Below are 25,192 nucleotides of genomic sequence, written 5' to 3' on the forward strand. Positions count from 1 at the left end.
TTAAGGATCTACCAAGTACTAACAAAAATTATCATCCTAGAAAGAACCTGCCATTTCTAATGATCCACATTTTCCGTTTTTGTCCACTCAAGCCTTCTTAACATATCCATTTACACCATTGGCTAATAAATTAATTAAGAAACTTGTAAATAAAGCTCTCAAGCCTCAAAAGGATAATAAAAAAAAAATGAAAAAGAACAAAGAAAATATGATAGCACCATAGTAGAAGAAAATTTGACTCTAAAAGTAAATCGGGAATAATTTATGAGAATATGAGGGGGTTTATGCAAATCTTCAAGCATCCTCACTTTTCTCTGATGCAATATTCCCAGTAACAAAACCATCAGGGCTGTTCTCTTCATCTGTGCCACCTGTACTTGAATCAACTGCTTCACTCTCACTACTTTCGGCCCTTTCTACTAAATCCATGGACTCCTCAAGAGGTTCAGTGCTTAATTGTGTTTCCACAGTGCTGACTTGATTAGTTTCTTCATTATCACTATTCTTTGGCAGATCCTTTGCTTCTACCAGCTGCTTCACAGGCTCACTTGTATGGTGGGTCTCTGGTTCGACACCAATTCCTTTAGAGAGAGATACGTACTGTAGGACGAGTCTCTTGTAACAGCTCAAAAGGTCTTCTACATCAGAAACCGTCAGATCACCAGCACAAGCATACAAGTATGGATAGTCCTGAAAGTACCTTGACAAAAAAAACCAGTTTAGTCCCTTGTCGAATTTTTGAATACATGGTTACTCATAGGCATGGTAGGTTGAGACAAGTAATGGACATATCTACCAAGTGACACCTAAGCTTTTAAGAGTTTAATTCCAAGGCGGCTTAGACCGTTTGAATCATATTCTTACGCAACAGCACTGGTGTAGTAAGAGGCATCCCTGTACAACTTTCTCCTCCTACCTTTTCTTGTCCCTTTTGTCCCCTTTGACATGCATGTTTCACAACATTGAAATGACTAAAACCTTTCATAACCATTCAATATTCAGTTGGTTGCTCTTATACATGACCTTCCATCCAGAGATACTTCTCACCAAAATCATTAAAAACCAGCGCAAAAATAAATGATGCCTAAAGCCAAGTGGTGCAATAAACTACCTAATGATTATTTTACATACCTAGCCACATTATCCTCCTTGAGAAGCTCAGAACTCCCTTTTTTCTGTAAATCCGGAGCAGTTGGTTGCTTAATCACCATTGCACCAACTGTTCGACCCTCATTCTCCAAATCTCTGGTACCATCACCTCTTGAAGTATCATTGACTTGAGCAGGTGAATTTTCTGAGTTAACTTTATTGATGTCAGAAGGCCCGGAAGGAGGCGAGAGGCCCAGTAGGTGCTCTCGGGCTGCATCCATCTTCCTCTGAAAGTCAGCCTCATCCATCGAGAGAGCCTCCCCGTCAATGTTCCAGACAAAGGACTCAGCAGAAAGGATATTCGTGAAGAAGTAAGCGGATTCTGAGACGAGCCGGGTCCGCCGTCTGAACCGCTGTATGTATTGGAGGTTTGAGTGCAATTGTGGAGGGTTTGCCTGACAAACAAACAGAACGAAGATTTTCAACAACAGTACCAGAAATAAAAGGTTTAAAATGAAATACGATTGCAAAATGGAGGGGCATTGAGTTGAACTGTCTTGATTGAGTGATTGACAGTTATTTCAAAGGTTAAATACTGGAAATAATGGTTCGTATCATAGAAGTATGACATTAGATAATTTTTCCTTCTTTTTTTTCTCAGAAAAAAGCAACTAACACGTTGCCTGCTTAAATTGCAAAAACACAAATGATTAGGTGGAAACTTCTCAACTAAGATTTTTACAACTTGCTTAATGCTTACATACTTGTGACAGTAATAACCCATAGCCTGAAAATTTTGAATAAGCCCCTCAAATTTCTTGAGACTACAATGCTTAAATAGCCAAAAACCTCCCATCTTTGACAATCTGAGATATATAGACTTTCAACTTTTCAATGTGACCTTAATATTTCTTTGAAATTCATAGAAGAAAACAATTTTGAGAAGGAAATCACCTTGATAGTGACATAGATGAGAACGGGAAGAAACTCATCAGCTCCAGGTGAATTTTGGCCAGAAGCAAGAGAATCATTTACCAATAGGTTGTTTATCACCTTGCAACAATTCAAGATGCATACTAGCTTGTCTCTCGGTGCCTTGTACAGGTTTATCTTTTGTAGTTCCTTTTGAGCCAGCTATTCATCAAACAAAATTGTGAGCCACACCAATAATATCATTTCCGCCCCAAAACAGGAAAATTCTGCCAATACATGCCCTACAAAAGAGCTAACCGGTACAGTTGCACAGCACTGGTAATAGTTTATTAACATGGTGAACTACAATTATGTGCTTAAGAACAAATTTCGAAGAAAGAAACAAAAACAGAAATAACTAACTAAATTGAAATCAAATTTCATGAAACAAATCTTTAGCTGTTATTGGTCAACCCCACATAGTCATACAAAATGGTACGAGCAGGTCATTTTTCCTTTTTAACTCACCAGCCAGGATGATTCATTCTGAAACTCTGGCTTTATATCCAAATTTTCAGGGCGTATGAAATGTTGTAGCAGACCCATCTTTTCAGAAAGCTCCTCATCGCTCCTTGCGTCTTCTGGTACAGTTGCAAATACTCGACTGTACAACTTTGTCATGACATACTTCTCAAGACCCTGAATATAATAAAATACAATATAATATTAGAAATAATACATAATAGATACCGCATGCATGTTGAAGTAAAGAACCAAGGAAAGCAGTCTAGGGTTATGGTATTTTACCAGTCAGGTTGTGTAGCATGACCTAATTGAACCCCATCTGTCAACACAATGCAAAGTCTAAAGTGTCGGTCTGGAGTTTCCAGACCCCTTCCCATTCTCCTATCATTCACTTTCTATAGAATGGTCTGCCCAGAACAATACTGGCACCAGATCAAGATTGTGATATTGAACTTGCTTTGGGTTTTCAATATGCATTAAAGTTCAGATATGAGAACTAACATGTTGGGCTTCTTGTTAACAAATATATAGAACTATATACTAAAACCAGTTCAAGCGATGCCCGCATATCAAACTGACCCATCAGCAGGCCAACAAAACCCCAGAATGACCTGATTAGTCAGTCTAAATTGGGTTCTGCTGGGATTGAGCATCCAGGTCTGGTCAACATAGCCAGCCCAAATTTCCGAAAGGACCATTAACAGGAAATTACCATTCAAAATTACACGCCTTCAAGGATGAGGAATTCAAAATTTACCTCACCGGCACTCTCGAGCTCTTCCTCTGAACTGCCAGCCCAGAGAGGATGAGCTCTAAAGGCATCTTCCATGCTGGCAAGGAAGTCTTGTACAGCATTGCTGTCAACCTCAGGATCAGGGGCATTATTGGAAAATGTCACTATAAAGCTGTGAAAAAACCATACATCATTATCAATAGAAACATCATTCTCAAACCTCAGTGGTGGTACTCTAGTGGACAGAAATGCTTTGATCAACTGAATTATAGATCCATTACGACTTTTTAATGACCTAGGAAGCTTCTTCCAAAATACAAAGGTGATTATGTTATGATCAATGTCCAAATCAGCCTTGATCAATAAATCTCATGTTTAGGGCATTAGAATGAAGAAATGAAATGAGTTTTCTTGTATCTAAAATATTGTCTGGTTCAAGAATTTATAAAAATTGGAAATGAATTATTTGAAATCCAAGTGAAATGTACATACACCCAACTCTTATTGGCTTGTCCTTACATTTAATTGGAAAGATTAGTAGGGACAAGGAATAAATGAAGCTAATTTTGTTTGTGAAGTAGATTAAAACTAATTTCAACATGAAACATTAGTAACTCTGTGTTTGGTATTAATTTCCTTAAGTCTTCCAACAATCAATTTGGCCTTCATTAGGATGAAATAAAGCTAACCACCTCTCTCGTACCAACAAAATGTCCCAACCAAAACTACAGTTTTCTGTCCTAATTGCCTTTTTCTAAACTTCTTCCTTGTCCGGTCTAATTTCACTTGTTACCCAAATCCTACTCACAATTTAAGATCACTACTCAAGCAGTGGCCTGATGCATGTACCTCTTAATAGATTTTACAAAATCTGCGGCGGAGGGGTGCCGCATCCTCTCCAGGAAGTCGTGCCATGTCAGCGGCGCAGTGGCTGACGCAAAGGCGTCTCCGCCGGCGCCAGTACCCTCCATTGGATCTGGGAACTGGAGGGGGAAGGGCTGGATCTGATCAGCTCGTGAGGGATTATAGCACTACGCCACTAAAATGTTAAATTGTTAATTAGCTTTTCCTTTCTTAAAATTTGATGACCGGAGTCTGCAGTTTAGTTAGAAGCGTCCGTTGCTCCGTCTGCTGCAAGCTGCGGATTCCGATCTATAAGAATTGGTATTGGAGGCGGTCCTGTGGATAGACCGAATTTGGTCCGATGCAAGGTAATAGCCGTTCAATTTGAATTAAGATTCGTGAGTGAAACTTAATATTCCTGCGGATCATGTGGAACGAATCAAAATACATCTTGGACGGATTTGATCGTGTTTTGGACCTAATCTGGTCCGATGCCCATCGGACGTCAGTCCAATCCATTATATTTTCGATTTTAATTATTTAGTCCCCAGGCCAAGGCCCAGAATCAAATCCCCAGATAAACTTGCTTTTTGGGGCCAAGTTTTAATTTTCATTTTTAACAGCTGTGTAATGTATGTACATATTCGATGTTTTTTTTTGGGTTCTTATATGGCCCGTAGGCCTACAACAATTCTGTTAAATCAAAAACCGGATCAGAACTTCCCCCGGTATCCCAACCAGACAATTTCCCCTGCTGAGCTAATCTATGTGCTAATTGAAGCCTTGGATTTTCTCTGCTGCAATGCGCCACTCTAACAGTATAATGCGACTGTGACTGCAATTTCCAGGCGGACCAAATCTCTTCATAGGATCTCCAGTCCACAATTACAGGCAGGCGTTGTTGTAGAGCTAGAACTGTTTCTTTTGAATCTGAGGAAACAATTCCTTTACCACCTGCTTTCTACATATTCGATGTTTATTTTAGTATTTACTCATGTTACATTTTGCGTTTCTGTGATTATGAAGTGAGAGTGTGCTGATTATACTGAAGTTGGTCGTTTCGTACTCAATTGCGTTGTTTTTGCTCCATGTTTCGTACTTACTGCTCAACTGTTTTTATTTTGTTGGTTAGTGATTGCTTCGTTGTGCTTACAGGTGATCTTTTCTGACTATTTCCTGGTTATCTTTGCCAATACCGTACTTGCCATAGACACTTGTGATGATGCCTGCATCTACAAATGCGTTGTATGGATGATGTGATATTTGTTATGAATAAAATATTAATGTGGATGTCTATAACTCTCAACATTCATTCTCTATTATCCCCACTACTATTGGAATTCATTTTCTCATTTATTTTTGTAATTAATTTAGATGGTTTTTCATTCACAATTTGTGGCCTATAAATATAGCATTTGTACTCTTGTATTGTATACATATGAGAAATGTATGAATAAAGAGATTGACATATTTTTCTTCTCTATCTTGTTTATTATTATTTATTTTTCTTTATGCTTGTTCATCTTTATTTTATAACACGTTATCAGCACGAGAGCTCTACTAGCTGAAGATTCGAGGTAACTTTGATTTTTTATTTTAATATCATTTATTCAAATGATACTTCTAATTAGTAATTGGTAAATGCAATAAGATGATTTATTCATATGTACTTGAGAAATCAAATTATTTTGTTTTTCGACATTATGACATGCTACAAGTCTTTATGAAATGGCCCGAAGACCAATCTATTATTTTATATTATGTTATGACTCTCTTGTGCTAAATATAAATTCGAATAGCAAGGAGAGCTATTTGTTAAATTTGAGATAAATTAAATATGAATTGATTGATTATCAATTTGAGATAAAATTCTAAACTTTATAAAATGGCCCGAAGCCATCTATTAATCATAAATTTTCAATTTTATCAAATGACCACAAGTCATTTGTTAATCATGTATTCTGGACTTAATCAAATCGCCCGAAGCTATCTATTAATCATAAGGTCTTAATTTATCAAATGGCCTGAAGCCATCCATTGATCATAAATTTAGAATTTAAAATTTAAGTTTGATTCATATTTTTTTGTGCAATATTTTATTTTCAATAATTTAATCTTCTTGAAGAAGATTTCAAAAGATATTAAGGTCTTCCTGAAGAAGATTTTAATAAATTTTATATGATCTGCAAAATTTATATCATGTTCATATTAATTTTGTTTTTCAATAATTTATTCTTCCGGAAGAAGATTTCAGAATAAAAAAAAATGAAAAATATTTCAAGTAATCTTCCTGAAGAAGATTTATGTGGCTCACAAAATTAATATGTGAAGATTTCAATATATCTTCCTGAAGAAGATTTCAATAAGGTTGATATGATATGGAATTTTTCTGAAGAAGATTGCAACAAATATTTAGAAGATTTTAAAGAAATTTTCTTGAAGAAAATTTAAACAATGTGCAAAAATTAATGTGATGTTCATAAATTTTTCTAATAATTTAATCTTCCTGAAAGAGATTTCTAGAAATATTTTGAGTATATTTCTTATTTTTTTTATGGTTGACCAAAATAATAATTTCACCAGAAGTGGAAAATAATATGATGAACAACTAGTCATGTGGACAAAATTGAGATTATTATCATGGTGATTATTCCAAAAACACATATTTCCACCAGAAGTGGAAAAATAATGAAGAAAATAATGAGAAGAAAATAAAAAGAATATGAGAAAAAGAAGAGTGATGAAATAGCAAACAAGAGAATTCATGCTATCATTGGTCATGTATTTGTCGTACGTCAACGTACCTGTAGTACGTTAAAAAAATTCATGTTGATCTTTATCAAGGATTATTAAAATTAATCTTCTTTCGGATGATCTTTTTATCTCCTCTGAGTCAAATTGCTTTCAAAGTTTATGCAAATATTTTTAACCATCTCTCTTTATTAAAAGGATACCGCTTATATATGCTTATTTGGAGAGATATATTGATCTATCTTTAATTATTAGTTCTATGAATCTGTGGGTACTTTTGAAAAAAAAAAATTAGTTATATGAGGCCATCAAAAGACATGTATTGTTATTTCTTATACAGCCTATAAATGCTAGTTCCATATCATCACACACAAATAACACAATTGTTATTATTATTATTACACAACACATATTACCATGCTACGTATGCCACATAGATACTTTCCATGAAGCATAAAAAAGGTACTCAAATTGATACTAGAATACTAGTCTTACAAATTAATTTTGTTATATTTTGTTGTTCTTTGAAAGATCTGATAATAATTTTAGTAGTAACTAATTTAAAGTCATCGGTTTTCAAACATGATGTACATTAAAATGCACACATTATACATGACAAGGTCATTTTAACTTTTTTTTTCTAAATTTATTCCTTAAAATTAAAGAGGGTAAGAATAAAGAAAATGTAATTACAATTGTTATTATTATTTTTGTTATTGTGCTGTTATTTTTTTGTAATATTGACTGAAAGCTCCATAAGAGCTATTTTGTTGTTACATGGAGGAATACAAATTTATATTGATGATGTATTATATTCTTGTAAGTCTCAAATAAATTTATTAAGATTTAAGAATATCCGCTGAAATGGAAATTATGCTGAGACAAATAATGTTGAATATATGCTTATTGAAAACAAATTGCATATGTTTTCCTTCGACTTGTATTGTTCATATATTAGTACAATTGAAGCACATGCTATTGTAAACCAGCAGTTTACATATAATAATATACTTATAGTTTGGCATGACCGGTTGGGTCATTCCGGATCAATAATGATGCGAAAAAAATAGAGACTTAATGTGAACACTCATCAAAGAACCAGAAGATTCTTTAATCTGATAAATTTTTATATGTTGAATTTATTTCTAGAACGTAAAAAATATGATATTTGTGGAACACTATATCCACCATGTGAACCATTTAAATATTTTATAATTTAAATTGATGCATCAATAAGATGAGCACATGTATGTTTATTATCAAATCGCAACTTGACATTTGCGAGATTACTTGCTCAATTGATTTGATTAAGAGCATAATTTTATGATTATCCAATTAAGAAAATGTTGAACTAAGGGGCACCTCTAATTGCTCAAAAACTGAAATTAAGTTGCAATTGAAAGTAAATAGATGAGTTTAGAGAAATTTGACACGCGGGATGTTAACAGAGTTCGGCAAAACAAAGGCCTACGTCTCCGGGGCTTCGCAACCTTGAGTGGTGCGCCTTTCTATTACCCAATACGAAAGGATTACAACTTGTGAACCATTGAGCCCTTACACACCGAGCGGGAAGTCAAACGGCCAACTCAAAGAGATGAGAACAAGGTCTCGATTGTCTAGAGAATCAAGAGAAACACTCAATAGATCACTCTAACCTAATCTATATCAAGATTAGTGAAGTAGGTTTGAGGTTGCTTGAGGAATTTTGATGTTTTAAGCTCTCACAACAATGGAGTAGGCTAAGTGATATCTCGTAATCTTATCTACTTTCCGACCCATATTTTTGTATCAGAACCTGTGTTTAGAACCATTAAATCGGTCATAACTCATTGAATATCTATAGAATATGGTACTGCTCCAAGTTTGTTCTTATTTTGCAGGATTCGGGCGAAATCGAGAAGAAATCAAGATTTGGGAAACTTCTGTCCGACCCGGACTATATCCTGTCCGAGTCGGACCAACCTCGATCCGACCATCAGTCCGACCGCTGACTCGACTTTAGAAGAAACACAGTTGTCCGAGTCGGACTGAATCCTGTCCGGGTCGGACCAGACAGATCGGGAAACAGATCCAGAATCAGGAAACAATCTTCAATGAGGGAAAGTCGGCCAGAGATGGATATAGACGAAAACCCTTGCACCTGAGAGGTAATTCTGGACCAGAGAACGCATTCTAGGGTTTTGGGATTGGCGGCTAAGCTTAGAGACGAAGTTGAGAAGCGAAAGACGCGAGTTTTCGACGGATTTTCTTCTTCTTCTTTGGGTTTTATCATGACTTTTCTTTATCTTATCTGTTTTATTTGCTTTAGAACCATGTTTGAGTAGTTTTCTTTGTTTCTAGGGTTAAGATGTAATCAAATGTTTTGTTTTGCATGTTGGATATTGGAATTTTTGTGTTGAAATTTGTGTTTGTTTGATTGTGTTTGATTTTAACTGCTTAGTAGAAATTGTTTGATTATTATTGGTTTGCCAATAGATGAATGGCCACGTCTGTAGCGCATTACAACCCTTATAATCTCTCGACCAAACTAAGTACATGAGGTAGGATTAGTGACCCGAAAGGTGAGACCAAGCAGTAGCCGAAAGGTGAACATTTCCTCTTATCGACGGATAAGAGGTTACCTTTAGTATACTGTTGTACCCTAAAATATTGCCAATTAAATATTGGTAATAATTTAAATGCTTGGAAAGATGCCAAATGTTTTAAAACCTTCCCAAGACAAAGGGAAATGACATATTAAAATTCATGGTAATATTCTACATTTAAAACCATGAATTTTGATATAAGGTTCAGATTCTAACTCCAAATGGTCAAGGAGTTATGAATTTTCAAAGTTTCTACTGACATGGCAACCTCTGATTGGTGCCACCTCAACCTGGGTACCCATAGCAATAACCCTAAGCAGTCTGGGTACAAATCAGGAGCCGCAAACCCCTATATTACAGGTGGGACCCTCTAGTCAGCAGCAGAAGCAAAATTTCGCTGAACACAGGAGATTGGTGAACTTGGAACACGAGGTTTGAACTCTATGCACCAAGCAGTCAGCACCTAGGCTCACACTGAACCAAGTTCACCCAAATCGGAAGGGTTTAATTTAAACTCAGCGCTGCTGCGCTTTGGCCCCTTCGACTGGCGCACACCCGGTGTTCCATACACCGTATTTGAGCCCCTATGCGGCTCACCAAGTACCAAGCACACCCTAGCACTCCATGAAGGGGTACTGTGCCCTAGAGTCACTGACTCGTGGGACCCGAGTTCTGACTTTGTCTTCTCCCCTCAGCCCGAGCTCCAAACATGAAATCAAAGCAAAAAATTCGAGGGAATGGCTAGAGAATAACATGAACTCTCACCTCAAGTCAAAAAGATGTCAATAATCTCCTCTCTAATTATGAGAATTGACCAATATCTCTCTCTCACGAGCTCGGATTTTAGCCGAGAAGAGAAGGAAGGTGAATTTGGGAACTTGAGTCTAGAGCATAATTGGACCTCGGTATTTCACAGGGATACTCAATATGCTCAGGCGATGCTATCTATGCCCTCAATTTGAAGTTTAATAAACTCAGAGAGATGAATTGAGCAAAGAGCACTAGCTCAGTTCCGGCCATGGTTGAGAGCATCAAATTGGTTATTCAGGTGGTAAATTGAACCTTAGAACATGATAAGGGAGTCAATACGATGCTATCTGTCAATGCTATATACTTGGAAGCTCAATAATCGAGGAGGGCCCATGTTAAGCCATTAAGTTGCTCGGGTGCACCCTAAATCAGCTTGTTAGCTGCTCCCAGCTCATTCTGGTCCCCAGGACACGTGCCTGGGACACTTGAGGTCATGCCAAAATAGAGGAATATTCCTCCTGCACCCCAGGAGTCATGCAAATCAAATTGCACCTCTGAAACCATGAAATCAAGGGCTATGATGCCATGCAATGCCCTACACATCAATCCAAGGGCTCAAATCAATACAACACACTCAAATGACATGCCAAATGATGATTGGGTGATCCCTTGCCTTGATGGCATTCAAATAAACACAAATCAAGCTGAAGCATTTGATCAAACACCTTGGGCCAAGATGAGACAACCTCAGCCCTACCAAATCAAAACCCTAGCTCCTAGCCTATAAAAAGGCACCTCAAATGAAGCTCAGGAGACAACACAAGACACACAGAGAAGAAGAAACAGAGACAGAAAGAAAGAAACACACACACACACACACAAATACACACATTTACACACATCAAGTGGTGCACACACACACCATAAGCTTCATCTGAGGTTGGCAAGTCTAATTCATAGGTAATTAGGACTTGGATTCAATGTAAGGCCCCTAGGGGGCCATTGTATACATCAATTTTCATTAATAAAGTTTGTTTTCTTGCCATTTGATCTTTCTTTCTTATGTTTCTTTGTTTCTTTTCTGTTCTGATGCAATAATCTTCTTTAAAAACATTTAAATAATGCATATAAGCATTAAAAACACAAAATGTGTTGTTTTAATACAAAGCCTTTCACAAAAATCACATTTTTTGTACATTTTTCTCTATTTTCCTTCATTTTCTTAATCTCTGCCTCCCTTGATCATTTTTGTAAATTAATTAGAGGCAAAGATGAGTGTAGTGAGCCACAGGCATCCTTGCTCATCTGCCCCTTTGATTTCTTTACAAAAATAATCAAAATAAGGGAATAAAGTGACTTTAAATAAAAGATAAATGCACAAGGGTTGTTTAAAGTGAGCCACAGGCATCCTTTGCAACTCTCAACCTAATGACCACTTGAGGAAGGCCTAATTGCAAATAAAACCAAAGAAATAATGAGGTTATGCTATCAAAATAGCTAATTTCACTATTTTAAAGGGTTTATTTGCAAATAGTGAGAAACTGAGGTTCAATGTGTAAAAATACAGCAATTACATTGCTACATGTCATTTACATCCTTGAATCCATGAAGTTTTGATGATAATGCCTCTTGAAATCAAGTGAAAAGGTGTAAAACATGATTTTAAAGCAATCAGGGACCTCCCTGCATATTTCCAAAGCTTTGACACATCAAAAATATATTTAAAATGATGATTTCATGATCTTTGAACTCTTTGATCTTCTCTTTCTTGTTACTGGTATAGAAACAGTGGCTTTAAGCCCTTGAAAACCTGTTCTGAACTAAACCAGACCTTTAATCTTGTATAAAGTGACATATATCAGCCCTTTATAACACACTAAGTCCATACTCAGCAATATGAAGCAATGAAAGTACCACTGGTACAATGGAATGCATTGAAATGTATATAAATGACCTCTGCTGACAGATCTGCCATTTCAGAACAATAGAGGGACCAAATTGGAAAACAGACTTCACAGTCAGATAAAACACATCAAAACACACAAAATTGATATAAAGTTTGCATCATTTGGACATTCCTACAGGAAGATATGGATCTCCAAAGTTCAACTTTTAAAAATGGAAATTCTGTATTTAAAATGGGAAAATTACCATATATGCCCCTGGCACTTGATCTGGCCATTTGACTGAGTAAGTGAACTCAGAAGTTTCCCAAATTTGGAACAAAAATCCTTGACATATCCATCTTTGAATCCATGAAATAAAAATCATACATCTCATACAAAATTCAAGAGAAATTAATCTAAAAATGCTGAAAATTACATGTTCATCATGATGATCTGATTCAAAATCCAATCCAGTGCAAATCAGTGCCCCCAAAATGGTTTAAATCCTCTCAGATAATATAAATGACTCCCTTGAATACCCAATTTGACTCAAAACCCCTTGTACCACCTATTGGTACCAATCTGGTATTGAAACCGAAACCATAAAGCTTAAATCATGTCCAAAACTTGTTTAAATATGAAATTGATGTTTCCAAAGCATTCCATAGCATCACACGATCTCAAATGACCAATTAATTGAAAGAAATCCCAAGGAAATAGACTAAAAATCGATCTGGGACTCAATTGGTACCGACTGGTACTGTAGATGGCTATTCCGCCGTCTCTGGTGGCCGCCGATGGCCGACAATGGCACCAATAGACTCCTGAGAGCCTCACGATCACAACCATGCTCTTGGCCGGCGCTGCCGTGATCCAGATCGGCCGGACTAAGTTCATCGGGGAAGAACCCTAGCCGAGAAACCCTCTTGCACGATCCTCAAAGCAAGAAACACGAATCTTAAAGCAGTCCCTGCTATCCAATGGACCAAATTCAAATCAAATCCAACGGGTCCTGACACTTGGGCCCCACCTGTCATATGTTCAAATCAATTAAAAGACTAACCCGAATCTCAAAGCTCAAATGAATGGTATCTGAAGCCTTGCACATTAATTAAAGGCCCAAATTGCATTCCAGACCCTATTAAAAGCCCAAATTACAGCCTCAGGTCCCTGAAAATTTACAAATAAGTCCCTGAGAGTATAAAATCTTCACAAATAGGTCCTTTCAAGTCCTTTTTGACCATAACTTTCTCATACTAAGTCCAAATCGACTCAAATCAGTCCCAAATGAACCCAAATTAAATCCTCTATAATTTTAAATAATATTTGAACATATTCAAATTTCAGCCCTAATCTGAAATGACCAAAATGCCCCTCTCTCAACATATCTTTATAAATAAAAGCATAAAAGTGACACCAAATGTTCCTTTTACATCAAAAACATACAAATGATATTTCTCACGAATATTTTCACACTTGAAACATATAAAATCCATGTCTTCATGCATACATCATGACAATTGACCAAAACATGTCCATAAATCAAATGAGAACCAAACACATGACCAAAACAAGCCATACATGAGCTTCTCTTAGCCCTATTATTCAGTTCAATCCAAATAGGCACAAATCCCGGAATGCATGAGGTATTCAGTCTGACCCGAAAGGTCTTTCTGATGTAATTAACGCCGGGGGCTTGCGCCCGTTGGGAGTAAAACGTCCTCACAATCGAAAATAATAAAACCTCCGACAACTGATCATGAACGTAGGTCGTCATAAGGGGTGAACCAGGAGGAATGTAGAGAGAAATCCCGAGTGAATGCCTTCCGCTGAGTTCGATGACCTGTTCACATCCAAAGAAGCAGAGCACTGAGCCCAGTCGGGAGCATTTCCACTCACCCATTTGTAAAATCCCGCACCGTTAGCTAACCTGACGCCGTGCAACTTTCTGCGCCCTACAGGTTTTGACACGCCCGGTGGGACATACTTCTCCTCACATATTCGGGATCCGATACAAATATAAAGGAACTATACCCAAGTGATCAATGACTTTCAAAAATTCCCAAAGCAACAAGTCATTAGATCGCTTGGGTGAAATATTGTCCCTTTATATTTGTTATCGCTGCCTATGAATTGAATAATCGGGCTAAACTCATGTATACCAAAATGGTTCTCATAAATAACAAAATTGACTAATGAAGTTTCAAGTTTGTTTGCTTGCAGGATGTCGATGACAATGAACTACCGTGCTGCAGCAACCAACCAGCTGACCGCTCTTCCCGACAATGGAAAGGTGGTATTTTTCGGGACTTTCGCGGTCCCCACCTCTGAAATACTCAAGTTTGCCACACCTACTCCCATGACTGAGCAGACTAAACAGGAAGCCCTCGGGTCTATAACCGAGGAGGAAGCTGAAATGGAAGATGAGGTATGCTACTACCTCACCCCCGAAGGAATGGATGGTCAGACCTTTGCTCTTCCTACCAAAACCAGACGCGCAAGAAGGCGCGCTCAAAAGAAACCGACCCGGGTCAACCATGCCGCGACCCCGGTCAACAAAAAGAGATCCCTTCAATCCTACCAAAATGAACTGGTAGCTGAACCGGCTCTCCCTACCCATAACTCCTTTTCTCCTTTTATCATTTGATTAAAAACCAAACTTTACTTTCTGTCATTTAATTATTGCAATTGAACTTAGGAAACATTACAAACCAAACCAACTTTTCCAACTTCTAGTTTTTAATTAATTTAGGTAGAATCTGGTTCATACCTGAACCGTCCCTTGGATCGATACCCGACAATATACTACTCGATAGGACTGTGCACTTGCAGTCTGAACCGAAGGTGTATTCAAGGTTAAAAGGTACAGCTTGCTGTACTGAAACTTTGTGCATACTTTTGTGTGAACACTAAGCTCTCACAAAATCGTTTTTGAAATGATTAGGGTCGGCTAAGATCAGTGAGAAAGAAACCTCACTGTTCTATTTATAGTGTCAGCTCAAAAATGAGCAAATTGAGCTACAACGTTTTAGCTTATAATGAGATTTTAGGTTTACACTTTTCTGACGGCTCAGCTAACTTATCTAAAACGTTACAATGTTTGTAAAACGTTACATAACGTTTTGCTATGTAAAATCTTGATCAAAATAGGAATTGTTTGTAGCTCAGATTTAATTAAAACGTTACAACGTTTTATGAAAACGTTACAACGTTTTAAATTTGTCTTTTAATATTGATATAGACAATCCTAAAACGTTAGAACGTTTTGTAAAAACGTTGTAACGTTTTAAGTCGTTCAGTAAGCCTGTACTTTAGCATTTTTACTATTTCTAAAACGTTATAACGTTTTATGAAAACGTTACAACGTTTTAGGTTATTTCTGAGTTTGATCAACCTTTTACTTCAGCGTTTTTGACAGGTTTAAAACGTTACAACGTTTTGAAAACGTTACAACGTTTTGAAAACGTTATCAACGTTTTCCCTCTGTAAAAACAGCCTCAAACTTACTTTACCAAACTTCTGATTTTACAATTTATATTCTTGATAAAGGTCTTCATGATTTTTTCTGTCCAAACATATTACATTGCAATTCCAACTCTTCTTGAACCTACATAATCTTAAAGTAGAAGAAATCGTAAAATTCAATAATTGTATGTTTTTGCAAATTAGTCAAATAGATGAAAATGATTATTGTAGGAACAATAGAAAATACGTCTAGACAATATCGAAATTAATGTTGAACATCCTGTAGATGTTCATATATAAAAAGAAGATATGATATGTTACATGCAACAACACTACTTCGCATCATGCCAACTAGCTATAACAAAACTTCACCATTATAATTGATTTTTGGTCACATACCTAATATTTCTCATATAATAATTTTTGAATGTGCGGTATATGTTATAATTGCTCCACCACAATGCACTAAAATAGGATATCAAAGAAAGTTGAAAATTTATATTGAATTTAAATCTCCATATATAATATAGTATCTAGAATCATTGATGGAAGATTTATTCATGGCTAATTTTGCCAGTTGTGATTTTGATGAATAAAAATTTCCAACCTTAGGGGGAGAAAACTATCAGCTTGAAAAATATATTAGTATAAATTATCATTGTCTTATTTTGATCCTTGTACTAAAGAATGTGAACTAAATGTTCAGAAGATAATTCATTTGCAAAGGTTAGTGAATCAATTGCCAAACACATTCACAGACTCAAAGAAAGTGACCAAATCACATGTACCAGCTGCTAATGCTCTAATTAAAGTCAGTGTCCCTGTTGGACAAACTAATTATAACACGCATGAAGTGTGGAAAAACAATAAGTTCCAAAGATTAAAAATATAAAAATTCTCGAAAAAGAAAAGGAGCAAAAAATAAAAATGGTCAAGTCAAAGATATGATAATTTCAGATAAAGCTCCAGAAGAGAATCAAATTTATAAATAATATTGGAGTTCCAGCAGAAACTTAGGTATCTGAAATTCATGGAAATAAAGAGATCTCGATAAATTATATCATGAATGAAATAAGATGGAACAGAGATGAAACTGATATCAATGATATTTTTTGTATAAAATATAGCGCTAAATATAATATATATTGAGGATCATGACTAGAAGTCTATTAAAGAAAATCGACAAAGAAATGATTAGCCAAAATAGAAATGTGCAATTGAGGTAGAGTTAAATTCTTTTGAAAAATGAAAAGTTTTTGGACCTAGAGTTTATGTACCTCAAGGTATAAAACTAGTATGATATAAATGAGTATTTATGAGCAAAGAAAATGAGAAAGTTAAAATTTTGAGATATACTCACCTGTGGTGGATGCAACAACTTTTGATATATAATTAGTCTGGCAGTCCATGAAGGACTTAATTTGCATCTAATGGATATTGTTACATCATATTTAAATGGCTCGCTTGATAATGATATTGATGAGCACCAATTATGTATACTTTTGACTAGGGTTTTATATCAATAACCTTACCAATTTCCATGCATTTAGGTTAATTTAGTTTAATTTAGTTTAGAATTATACCAAGAATCAAGTTACAGCCCAAGTCTATTTAAATTTCAGGAAATGGAGCAAATTATAGATCTTCTCGCAAGCTTTCCGAAAAGTGGTAAAACACTGAAAACAGAGTTAAGGATAATGAGTTATGCCCATTTGAAGTCTGGTTCACAGAAGGGGCAGTACACGGACCGTGCAGACTCCACACGGATCGTACAGAAAGCCGACAGAGCGAATACGAAAATTCCAGATTTTGATATCTTTTCGTATTTTGGCCATATCTTGATCATACGAACTCTGATTTAGGCAAATAAAAACTTGCTGGAAAGAGGACAACGAGATCTACAATTCTAGGAATGTTATAAATCAGAATTTGTAATGTGCAAGTCGCAGAAACCTTTTTAGAAAGACATCGGCTGAAATTTATTGCCATATCTCGCGAGATCTTGATTGATTCACCTTTCATCCTTGGTTGCTTGCTCCCCAAGTCACAAAATAGCTATAAAGGAGAGAGATGCAGTAGGAGGAGGGAGATATCTTACCTTTTGGGGGATCTCCCCTTTGGGGAGGCCATCTCTGAGATACCACCATTCTTCTCCACTTTGTTTCGAGAGCTTGGAAAGAGGAGTCTTGGCTTGGAGCTTGTCTTCTTGGAGTTTTATCATTTATTTCTTCTTTTTATTTATTTTATTTTCTCTTTAATTATGTTAGTTTAAACTCTTTAGTTTCTAGGGTTACGATGTAATCAAATGTTTTGTTTGCATGTCAGTTATTGGATTTTTTGTGTTGAAATTTGTGTTTGCTTGATTGTGTAGTATTTTAATTGCTTAGTGGAAGTTGTTTGATTTTTATTGGTTTGCCACTAGATGAATGATCACATCTAAATTACATTTCAACCCTTACTATCTTTCAACCAAACTAAGTACATGAGGTAGGATTAGTACCCGAAAGGTAAAACCAAGTAGTAACCGAAAGGTGAACATTTCCTCTTATCGACGGATAGGAGGTTACCTTTAGTATACCAAACAAGCAACTAGATAATTCAGACCAATATACGACAGTTGAGGTCTAGAACCCGACGAGGGCAGATATTGCAATTTCATACCAAGTTAATGAACCAACATACGACGGTTGAGGTTTAGGAACATTAGGTCTGGTCAGTTGAACCCTAAACACTTAGATGTGCGCATTCATCTAACGGGATGAGTAATCAATTCAAGCAAGCACAAATAAAGCAATCGAAATACTACACAACAAGGTAAAAACAAAGCATTCAACACAAAATCCAAGTAGCATGCAAACAAAACCAAACTAGAAACTACATCTTAGCCCTAGAAACTAAAAGAAAAGAAAGCAAATAAAAAAAGTAAAGATAATGATAAGGGACCTCATGGCAAAGCTCGAGGAACGAAGAAGATCCGTCGCAAAACTCTCGTTTTTCTCCTCTCTACTTGTTCTCCAAGCCAAGCCCTCGCTCCCTAACCCTAGGTTGATCCATCATGCCCCCTTCAATGAACGAAATTCCCCTTTTTTTGGTGTGAAATATCTCATTTAATACCTCATATCACGCCCCCAGAGACTTCCTTTTCGGCCTCCTTAAATTATGCTCATTTCAGATTCCAGATGGATTTTCCGAATTAGCGTCGTACGGCCCGTAGGGGACCCCGTACGGGCCGTATGCATGTGCTTTGTCTTGGAGACTTTGTGCCTCTGTTGTGGAACCTTCTGTGTGGTTGGGCAGATCTTGTACGGTCCGTACAGAATGTCATACGGGTCGTATGAAAAGTAGTCAGATCCAGTTTTTCGCCCTTTTTCCTGCAAAATACCAAACAAAGCATAGCAGTACCACATTTCATCGTGAGATTGCCATTCTAAAACCTTGAAATTGTGAGATTGCCACTCTAAATTTCAAAATTGTGAAATTGCCATTACAAAACCTTTTAAATTGTGAGATTGCCATTCTATACAATTTTTATACTTTTTTTTATTAAAAATAATATGAAAAATTCTGTTTTAAATACGTATTTCTGTATTTCCAATTTTACCCCTTCATACAATTAATTTGTTATTTTCCCCTCCAGTTCAAATTCGCCTCTCTTCAAATCGTTTCTCTGTGCTTGCGATTCCTCCTCTTCAGAGACGCCATGGACGGAGATTGAGAGGAGCTAGAATCCTATATTCTACAGAGAAGGTGAAGTTGAGCACTTTCTCTTGTTCGCCATTATTGTGTGTCCTAGCACCCCTCCGCGCGTCCTAGCACCCCTTCAGGCGATTCCTCCTCTTCAGTCCAGGCGCTTCTCCGTGCGTCCTAGCACCCCTATGGATGGCTATGCAATCAGAAACAGGCTATTGGATCTTGTTTTGAGGAATACCTTTACTGACATTTATGGACAGTTAGGTAAGGTTGAGCAGTCATTTAGCATTTTCAAACGTATACAGAATAGAGATGTTGCAAGAAGGTTAAACTACACGGGCAATTTTTTGTGGTAATCCTCAATTTCTTCTAATTAGTTATTGTATACTATTTTGAAGATCCTTCTTTTACTGATTTGAGGCAATGGATGTAAAACAAGGATTATCACTGTTTCATTTTCTATGTTTTAACCAAACAGTCCTTGCTTTTTTCATCACTATTTCTTGATTTTGGTTAGTGCCAGCATGTCAGTGCTGTCAGGTTCATTCGCAATGTCTGTCAGAATTTGTTTTGTTTTGGTACAGTAACTCGCTATACAAATTCCCCAATGGCATTTTGATTCTCTGTCAGTAGTTATCATTCTCATTTGAAGACCATAAAATTTGTGGCTCATTTGGTAAACATTTATGTGGTTGAAAATCAATATATACAACTATTTAAAATGGAATCATATCGTTAACTTCTTTGATCTCATGATTGTTTACAGATTGAAAATAAAGTTTAATTCTTTGATCAGCATGCATCGCTCAAATCAGTCCTCCTATGGGAACTCTACGCAATTGATTTCGTCCACCGCTGCCCAGCCGAGTGACAGTCGGTTGCCAATCATGCAATGCCCGAATTGCGGGATTGATGTGAAAGTAGTATTAGGAGGTGTTTCTAGTTTTTAGAACTTTTGTGGACCTTATTGCTTAATTGCATATTTTTGTGAACTTTTGTGGATTTTAGTAGATGCTAGTTGGAGATTGTGTGAATATGGTCATGTATGTTTATTGCTTAATATGCATGTTTATTGCTTAATATGCTGTCATGACATTGGTACTCTTAATTCTAGAAGGTACTCTTAATTAAGAGAAGTACATGCATTGTCCATGTTCTGTACAGTTCATGAGCTGAGCCAAAAACTTTATCATTTATTTGTGTTTTCTTCACACAATGCGTGCTTTTAAATTCATGTCTTGGTAGCATAGAAATGCTCATAGAATTTTGATTTCTTTATATAGAAATGCTCATATTAATCTGTACTATATGTGTGATTTTTGTGGTGGCCTCAGGATCTTTCTACAAGGTACTGGTAAGGAGGCTTGGTGCCATGGTTCCTATTTCCAGCAGCAGAAAAGAAAAGATATCATAAACTTGAAAAAGCTGAACTTTAGAAATCCATTAAAAATAGAAGAAAAATTCAAATAAATCAAAATTTGGCTCTAAACTGTGTGGAATGAAGTCCTCTACATACAGGTGTAATTTATTTTGCATTTCAGTCCCTGCATCAGTCTGCACTAACTGATTTACCAGAAATACTCTTCTTTACATATCCATACCTAAATAGGTGATTTTGTATAATAGCAAGCATGATACTCTACCAGAACTCCCATTAAAAGGCATATTTTCTAGAACTGGCACATCACTGTATGGCAAATCTTTTTTATATACGCCGAGGATTTCAATCTCTTATACTGGTACATTATTATGCACCTCTTAGCATTGTGTGTTAAATTATGTTCTAATAAGAGATCTTATATTTCGTTCTACAAAACTTATCAAAGAGAATTATTTGATAAAAAAATAAGTTAAAACATAAAAATAAGTTGAACAATGAAGCCATTCCTAAATACACTTCTACACTACTTGCATAATCAACCATTAAAAGGCATTGACATACATAATCAAGCCATAAAAATAAGTTGAACAAGGCATTGACAATTTGATTAAGGGAAAATTCAAATAGCATCGAATAGGTCATGCTCGGAATCACTCCGCATGCCCACAACTCCAATGTCACGAAGATATGCCTCGTAGTCCTCTTTCCACATCCAGAACCTGCACGAAAATGGCTTCTGCAAAATAAAATAAAACCACATGTCAAATTGTTTCAAAAATTATGAAATCTAAAGAGCCACTTAACTTAAAAAGCTTTATTCATTTGCTCCAAATTAACAATTCCTAATTTGACCAAAATCCTTAAACCATAGGCAAGCAATAACAATTACAACAGAAACAGTAATTGCAAGCTGCTGGTATGAACCAGGTACCACTATTCATATTCTTTTACCTTTCTTTTACCTACTGGTATGAACCAGGTACCACTGGTACGAGTCTTTTATGTGAAGCCTTTACAGTAAGTAAGATGAATTACCACATCTATTTATAACCAAAGCTAAAAAGGATAGGATAAGAAATGGTTAGGCAAGATTGACAGGTGTTTAGCTTCTCTCCATCAAGTAAGATGAATTAGCCCATCTGTTTATAACCAGACTATCTACATCAAACATGGCCAATACCCGCCCAAGGTAAAAGTGAGATGAATTGACTAATCTAGAATGGCAAGTTCTATTTTAAAAATTACTACTGAATTCCAACAATTGGAGAGCACAAAAACTTATCCAGACAGCCAATTAATGGAAGCATGCGGTGGCCAATAACTAGAAGCATGCGGTATAATCGGAAATACTAATCATAATCAAGCCATAACTGGAGGCATACGGTGGCAAATAACCAATTATTGGCTTGATTATGATTAGTATTTTTTAATGACAGCTAGGTTTTTTAATGACATGTGAAAATTGCAAGTTATGGCTTGATTATGATTCTACTGAAATTTGTCTCAGAGCGGGATCATCCATCCACCTCCTTCGTTTCCTGATATATACATCAATTGAACTTCTTTTTAAAATGTACTTCTTTAGGTTTTTCCGTGATCTTACAAGTTATAAGCAAATGAGAAATTCAAAATAGTAAAGTGTACCATGAAAATTCTCAGGATTTAGACCAAGATGCTTGCAAGCTGCATAGGCTAACTTTCCTGCATCTGAAATATTATCCCCTTTTGAGCAGTAGCACAGCAAGCAGGTTACTTTGAGTCCCTTTGCCTGCCCAAACCAGATAAATTTCAAGTCAGAATAAATGAGGTGTTTGAGTTGCAGGACTAATGTTCCACGCAGAGCTTCTGTATATTTTCTGTTCAACTGAGATCAGTTACTCAAATGAGGCCCAATTATTGGTTTTTACCAGTTTTGAAGCAAGAAAAGCGTGCCCCAATTGTTGAACTGAGATCACGTTTTTGAGGCGGAAGTGCCTTCCAGGCGGAGGCGGAAGTGCCTTCCGAGATTTTGGAGATTGAGGCGGAAATGACGCTGACAGTTAGAAGTGACGATTAGGATTCGCGATGAAGGTTTGAGAGAGACGGCTTCTGTATATTTTCTGAGAAGGGTATATTAGTCATTATTTAATTTTCATTTTTTTTAACAAGGCTAATACAGTATAAATGACATTTTCACAATTTAAGAGGTTTTATAGTGGCATTTTTACAATTTTGAAGTTTGTAGTGGCAATCTCACAATTTCAAGGTTTTGGAGTGGCAATCTCACAATTTTCCCTTGATTAAAACCAAGTTAATTTATTTTCTGTCATTTTAATTATTGTTATTGAATTTAAGAATTTAAACAAACCAAACCAACTTTTCCAACTTCTAGTTTTTAATTAATTTAGGTAGAATCTGGTTGATACTTGAACCGTTCCTTGGATCGATACCTGATTATACTATACGATAGGACTGTACACTTGCAGTCCGAATCAAAAGTACAAGTCAAGGTTTAAAAGTTACAGCTTGCTGTACTGAAACTTTGTACCCTACGCTTTTGTGTGAACAAGGTTTTGGCGCCGTTGCCGAGGATGGCATCGAAATTTTCTGGATTTTGCTTATTTTGATAAATTCTAGATTTTAACTTGTATATTTTTTTTTTTTTTTTATTTCACAGGAAACACATTGGCGAAAAGGAGGCAATTGCCCTCGCCAATCATCCCCCGCCTCACCCCTCGCTCCATGTTTTGTAAGTTTTCATGTTTTCTTCTATTTACCTTTTATTGTGTGAATTTAAGCATTGAGGACAATGCTTCAGTCAAGCTGGGGGTGGAATAGAAGAAAATTGTATCTGCATTTAGGTCATGTTTATTTTTTTTTCTCTTTCGTATGTTTTTCGAACCTTTTAGGATTTATAACCTTGATTTTTACTTGACCTTGAATAGAATTTGTGATTTTAAACTTAATTGCTTGAGATTGCAAATTTGTCAAGATGTTTTATGAGGTTATGAAAAATAGAGTCTTGCATAATTATACTTTATTGTCTTAAAATGCATAAAATATAAAACTCATGTTTATTTCATTTTTATTTTATTTTTAAATTTACATTTTTAGGTGATAAATTTGTGTGATTGCTAGGATTAAGGACTTGTTTGAAAATTTTTGGTTGTGATTTGGATGATTTTGAAAAATTAGAATTAACTCCATGTTTGATCAAAGAATTGTATATGATGAGATGTTTTGAGATTTTGAAAAAAATGAAAAATTGAATTTTATCGAAAAAGCATTTTGAAACCAACTTATGTCTTTTAAAATAGGGAATTGAGATTTCAAATAAAAGAAAGATTGTGATAACCATTGGTATGAAAGAATACCATTGGATGTGTGTATTCATGATATATGCAAATGATGAAACAAATGAAAAGATGGAGAAAATAAAGGTACTGGCAATAAGCCCAACTGGGCGCCTTTGAGCTCGTCTCCCAAAAAAAAAGAAGAGTACTGGCACAATCCGACGGGATGCCTTTGAACTCGAAAACTTTTAAAAACTTTTGCATATATCAACACACGAAGTCCGTGACTTTCTAACCTAAGCTGGTCTCAAGCTTGGGAGGGCGAGAAAAATAAAATCACCACAAAATGAGGGCATAATTTTGGTAGAAGAATGAAATATTGATAAGTTCTTTTTTTTTTTAAAATCTTCGCAGAAGCTGCGAAGTCATGAGGGGGAATCGAACTCTCGACCTTTGGGTACAACAACTCTAAGACTTATTCCTAGCCAATTGTGCTACCTCCCCTTTCATGAAATATTGATAAGTTCAAATGATTAGTTTTTGTAAATATTAAGGCATCTTTGAATATAAAATTTAATTGATTGAATTGTGGGGTGAATTATAATTAATCAAGGAAAGTCCAAATTGTTATTCAAAAGGATTCTTGAGGTTTTTAATAATGGCAAGATCATGTGAGTTTTTCACATTTAGGAATTTAAATGGAACTTTGATAAGTTTAGATACTGGCCCGATGCCTAGGTTTGGATTTTGCTTGGGGACAAGCAAGGTTTAAGCTTGGGGGAATTTGATGAGCACCAATTATGTATACTTTTGACTAGGGTTTTATATCAATAACTTGACAAATTTCCATGCATTTAGGTTAATTTAGTTTAGAATTATACCAAGAATCAAGTTACCGCCCAAGTCTATTTAAATTTCAGGAAATAGAGCAAATTATAGATCTTCTCGCAAGCTTTTCGAAAAGTGGTAGAACATTGAAAACGAAGTTACGGATAATAAGTTATGCCCATTTGAAGTCTGGTTCACAGAAGAGGCAGTACACGGACCGTGCAGACTCCACACGGACCGTACAGAAAGCCGACAGAGCGAATATGGAAATTCCAGATTTTGATATCTTTTCGTATTTTGGCCATATCTTGGTTATACGAACTCCGATTTAGGCAAATAAAGACTTGCTGGAAAGAGGACAACGAGATCTACAATTCTAGGAAGGTTATAAATCAGAATTTGTAATGTGTAACTCACAGGAACCTTTTAGAAAGGCATCAGCTGAAATTTATTGCCATATCTCACGAGATCTTGATTGATTC

The 25,192-nt window shown here is 36.0% G+C and overlaps 1 protein-coding gene and 1 long non-coding RNA gene across 2 annotated transcripts; both read right to left on the reverse strand.

Moving 5' to 3' along the window:
• Window positions 1-37: 37 nt before the first annotated feature.
• LOC144559378 (vacuolar protein sorting-associated protein 9A-like) lies at window positions 38-4,393 on the reverse strand. The gene is made up of 6 exons (XM_078308393.1): window positions 4,109-4,393; window positions 3,284-3,431; window positions 2,530-2,700; window positions 2,044-2,223; window positions 1,132-1,544; window positions 38-700 (listed from the first exon to the last, which is right to left on the reverse strand). The coding sequence occupies exons 1-6, from the start codon at window positions 4,228-4,230 to the stop codon at window positions 295-297; spliced, it is 1,440 nt and encodes a 479-aa protein (XP_078164519.1). The 5' UTR covers window positions 4,231-4,393; the 3' UTR covers window positions 38-294.
• A 16,597-nt stretch (window positions 4,394-20,990) lies between these two features.
• LOC144559770 (uncharacterized) lies at window positions 20,991-22,717 on the reverse strand. The gene is made up of 3 exons (XR_013513239.1): window positions 22,518-22,717; window positions 22,255-22,378; window positions 20,991-22,148 (listed from the first exon to the last, which is right to left on the reverse strand). It is a non-coding gene; the product is annotated as an uncharacterized LOC144559770 (long non-coding RNA).
• Between the last annotated feature and the right edge of the window lie 2,475 nt (window positions 22,718-25,192).

Source organism: Carex rostrata, chromosome 9 (genome assembly GCF_964058835.1).
Source record: "Carex rostrata chromosome 9, lpCarRost1.2, whole genome shotgun sequence".
Lineage (NCBI taxonomy): Eukaryota > Viridiplantae > Streptophyta > Magnoliopsida > Poales > Cyperaceae > Carex > Carex rostrata.

Coding starts and splice junctions, on each gene's coding strand:
- LOC144559378 (XM_078308393.1), bottom strand. CDS start 4,230: ATGGAGGGTACTGGCGCCGGCGGAGACGCCTTTGCGTCAGCCACTGCG. Junction 2,701..3,283: donor AGCTCGAGAGTGCCGGTGAG/GTAAATTTTGAA, acceptor TATTATATTCAG/GGTCTTGAGAAGTATGTCAT. Junction 2,224..2,529: donor AGAATGAATCATCCTGGCTG/GTGAGTTAAAAA, acceptor TTTGATGAATAG/CTGGCTCAAAAGGAACTACA.